Source organism: Gymnoscopelus braueri (genome assembly GCF_963280865.1).
Source record: "Gymnoscopelus braueri genome assembly, chromosome: 10".
Lineage (NCBI taxonomy): Eukaryota > Metazoa > Chordata > Actinopteri > Myctophiformes > Myctophidae > Gymnoscopelus > Gymnoscopelus braueri.
The window spans coordinates 1,366,031-1,370,946 of NC_137611.1; the positions used below are offsets into that span (position 1 = coordinate 1,366,031).

At 32.4% G+C, this 4,916-nt stretch overlaps 1 protein-coding gene across 1 annotated transcript in view; it reads left to right on the top strand.

The window, feature by feature from the left end:
- Positions 1–4,117: 4,117 nt before the first annotated feature.
- Positions 4,118–4,916, top strand: part of LOC308092829 (ephrin type-A receptor 3-like) — a gene marked incomplete at its 5' end in the record, with an annotated part of 150,267 nt that continues 149,468 nt past the window's right edge. The window contains 1 exon segment of the mRNA XM_080438928.1: positions 4,118–4,141. Within this exon segment, the coding sequence (XP_080295054.1) occupies positions 4,118–4,141 (24 nt within the window).

A 4,916-nucleotide genomic window follows, 5' to 3' on the forward strand; every position in this document is an offset into this window, starting at 1 on the left:
GAGCAACATGTGTAGAATATGTATATGATATGTATAAGATATACATGCAACATGTGTAGAATATGTATATGATATGTATAATATATACATGCAACATGTGTAGAATATGTATATGATATGTATAAGATATACATGCAACATGTGTAGAATATGTATATGATATGTATAAGATATACATGCAACATGTGTAGAATATGTATATGATATGTATAAGATATACATGCAACATGTGTAGAATATGTATATGATATGTATAATATATACATGCAACATGTGTAGAATATGTATATGATATGTATAAGATATACATGCAACATGTGTAGAATATGTATATGATATGTATAATATATACATGCAACATGTGTAGAATATGTATATGATATGTATAAGATATACATGCAACATGTGTAGAATATGTATATGATATGTATAAGATATACATGCAACATGTGTAGAATATGTATATGATATGTATAATATATACATGCAACATGTGTAGAATATGTATATGATATGTATAAGATATACATGCAACATGTGTAGAATATGTATATGATATGTATAAGATATACATGCAACATGTGTAGAATATGTATATGATATGTATAAGATATACATGCAACATGTGTAGAATATGTATATGATATGTATAATATATACATGCAACATGTGTAGAATATGTATATGATATGTATAATATATACATGCAACATGTGTAGAATATGTATATGATATGTATAAGATATACATGCAACATGTGTAGAATATGTATATGATATGTATAATATATACATGCAACATGTGTAGAATATGTATATGATATGTATAAGATATACATGCAACATGTGTAGAATATGTATATGATATGTATAAGATATACATGCAACATGTGTAGAATATGTATATGATATGTATAAGATATACATGCAACATGTGTAGAATATGTATATGATATGTATAATATATACATGCAACATGTGTAGAATATGTATATGATATGTATAAGATATACATGCAACATGTGTAGAATATGTATATGATATGTATAATATATACATGCAACATGTGTAGAATATGTATATGATATGTATAAGATATACATGCAACATGTGTAGAATATGTATATGATATGTATAATATATACATGCAACATGTGTAGAATATGTATATGATATGTATAAGATATACATGCAACATGTGTAGAATATGTATATGATATGTATAATATATACACGCAACATGTGTAGAATATGTATATGATATGTATAAGATATACATGCAACATGTGTAGAATATGTATATGATATGTATAAGATATACATGCAACATGTGTAGAATATGTATATGATATGTATAATATATACATGCAACATGTGTAGAATATGTATATGATATGTATAAGATATACATGCAACATGTGTAGAATATGTATATGATATGTATAAGATATACATGCAACATGTGTAGAATATGTATATGATATGTATAATATATACATGCAACATGTGTAGAATATGTATATGATATGTATAAGATATACATGCAACATGTGTAGAATATATATATGATATGTATAATATATACATGCAACATGTGTAGAATATGTATATGATATGTATAAGATATACATGCAACATGTGTAGAATATGTATATGATATGTATAATATATACATGCAACATGTGTAGAATATGTATATGATATGTATAAGATATACATGCAACATGTGTAGAATATGTATATGATATGTATAATATATACATGCAACATGTGTAGAATATGTATATGATATGTATAAGATATACATGCAACATGTGTAGAATATGTATATGATATGTATAAGATATACATGCAACATGTGTAGAATATGTATATGATATGTATAATATATACATGCAACATGTGTAGAATATGTATATGATATGTATAAGATATACATGCAACATGTGTAGAATATGTATATGATATGTATAAGATATACATGCAACATGTGTAGAATATGTATATGATATGTATAATATATACATGCAACATGTGTAGAATATGTATATGATATGTATAATATATACATGCAACATGTGTAGAATATGTATATGATATGTATAAGATATACATGCAACATGTGTAGAATATGTATATGATATGTATAAGATATACATGCAACATGTGTAGAATATGTATATGATATGTATAAGATATACATGCAACATGTGTAGAATATGTATATGATATGTATAAGATATACATGCAACATGTGTAGAATATGTATATGATATGTATAATATATACATGCAACATGTGTAGAATATGTATATGATATGTATAAGATATACATGCAACATGTGTAGAATATGTATATGATATGTATAAGATATACATGCAACATGTGTAGATGTTATTGGTTCTAAATACCAGGTTTTTATATATTTTGGGTTAATTGTCCTAAACAGAGATCATGTCACCTGATGTGTTTTGAGTTTTCTTTGACGTTGTGTGTGTCATTGTGTCGTCCCTTCTTCCTCTCCTCTCTCCTCTCCTCTCCTCTCTCCTCTCCTCCTCCTCCTCCCTCCTCTCTCCTCTCTCCTCTCTCCTCTCCTCTCTCCTCTCTCCTCTCTCCTCTCTCCTCTCTCCTCCCTCCTCTCTCCTCTCTCCTCTCTCCTCTCTCCTCCTCTCCTCTCTCCTCCCTGCATCTTTTCATCTATTATGGATGCTCTACCTCCTTCGTTCTGTTCTCTCCGTTCTGCCGGGTCTCCATCCTTCTACAGGAACATGTCACATCCCCCTCTCTCTGTTCCAGAAGGACTTGCATACTGTACATAATACTGTATATACATACTGTACATACATACACAGTATACTGTACATATTATGTACTATATTATATTATTATGTACTATATCATATTATCATGTACTATATTATATTATTATGTACTATACATAATGTTTGATTCACTCTTTTCGTGGTTGTGTTCAGCCTGTCTCTCTCAGTCTGCAGATGTGAAGCCTCTGTTTACACTGCTGTTGAAAAGCAACCAGAACTCATAATACAGTACATTATTACAGTATAGTATAGTATATTATTTGTAGATATACCATTATACTAACATTGAATGAACTACTGAAGTGTTGTCCACAAAAACTGAGGTCAACAGTGAACGGAATCTCACAACTGATCCGTTTTTGAGCTGTAAACCTTTCTTTGTTGTGTATGATTGAATGTGGATTCAAACAGACTGTATGTTGGCGTTAGACCGTGGTGAGACAAGTTAGTTGTACCCTACTGATGATGTGTTGTTGTAATAGTAATCCTGCTCAGTAAGAGAGGAAGCAGAGGTTCAGACATTTGGTTCATCATGTTCTTGGCTGAGGAGCCACTGGGGCGACGTTACCATCTGATGACTGAACGTTACCATCTGATGACTGAACGTTACCCTCTGATGACTGAACGTTACCATCTGATGACTGAACGTTACCATCTGATGACTGAACGTTCCCATCTGATGACTGAACGTTACCATCTGATGACTGAACGTTCCCATCTGATGACTGAACGTTACCATCTGATGACTGAACGTTACCATCTGATGACTGAACGTTCCCATCTGATGACTGAACGTTACCATCTGATGACTGAACGTTACCATCTGATGACTGAACGTTCCCATCTGATGACTGAACGTTACCCTCTGATGACTGAACGTTACCATCTGATGACTGAACGTTACCATCTGATGACTGAACGTTACCATCTGATGACTGAACGTTACCCTCTGATGACTGAACGTTACCATCTGATGACTGAACGTTACCCTCTGATGACTGAACGTTACCATCTGATGACTGAACGTTACCATCTGATGACTGAACGTTCCCATCTGATGACTGAACGTTACCATCTGATGACTGAACGTTACCATCTGATGACTGAACGTTCCCATCTGATGACTGAACGTTACCCTCTGATGACTGAACGTTACCATCTGATGACTGAACGTTACCATCTGATGACTGAACGTTACCATCTGATGACTGAACGTTACCATCTGATGACTGAACGCCTCTAAGTCACAATCCCGCCGATATCTGTGTGCCGAGGACTCTGGGCTGGGTGAGGAGATGGCAGCGGGCCGCGATGGTGTCGTAATGATTGATTTATACTGGGCTGTGTGCGTAAATAGTCCATCTACAAGCCTGGGCTATTTTAGTCTAGTTTTAATTTGATGATGAAATAAACATTGTTACTGTGTGTTCTATAGAGAAACACTGTTACTGTGTGTTCTATAGAGAAACATTGTTACTGTGTGTTCTATAGAGAAACACTGTTACTGTGTGTTCTATAGAGAAACATTGTTACTGTGTGTTCTATAGAGAAACACTGTTACTGTGTGTTCTATAGAGAAACACTGTTACTGTGTGTTCTATAGAGAAACACTGTTACTGTGTGTTCTATAGAGAAACATTGTTACTGTGTGTTCTATAAAGAAACACTGTTACTGTGTTTTCTATAGAGAAACACTGTTACTGTGTGTTCTATAGAGAAACATTGTTACTGTGTGTTCTATAGAGAAACATTGTTACTGTGTGTTCTATAGAGAAACATTGTTACTGTGTTTTCTATAGAGAAACATTGTTACTGTGTTTTCTATAGAGAAACACTGTTACTGTGTGTTCTATAGAGAAACATTGTTACTGTGTGTTCTATAGAGAAACATTGTTACTGTGTTTTCTATAGAGAAACATTGTTACTGTGTGTTCTATAGAGAAACACTGTTACTGTGTGTTCTATAGAGAAACACTGTTACTGTGTGTTCTATAGAGAAACATTGTTACTGTGTTTTCTATAGAGAAACATTGTTACTGTGTTTTCTATAGAGAAACATTGTTACTGTGTGTTCTATAGAGAAACATTGTTACT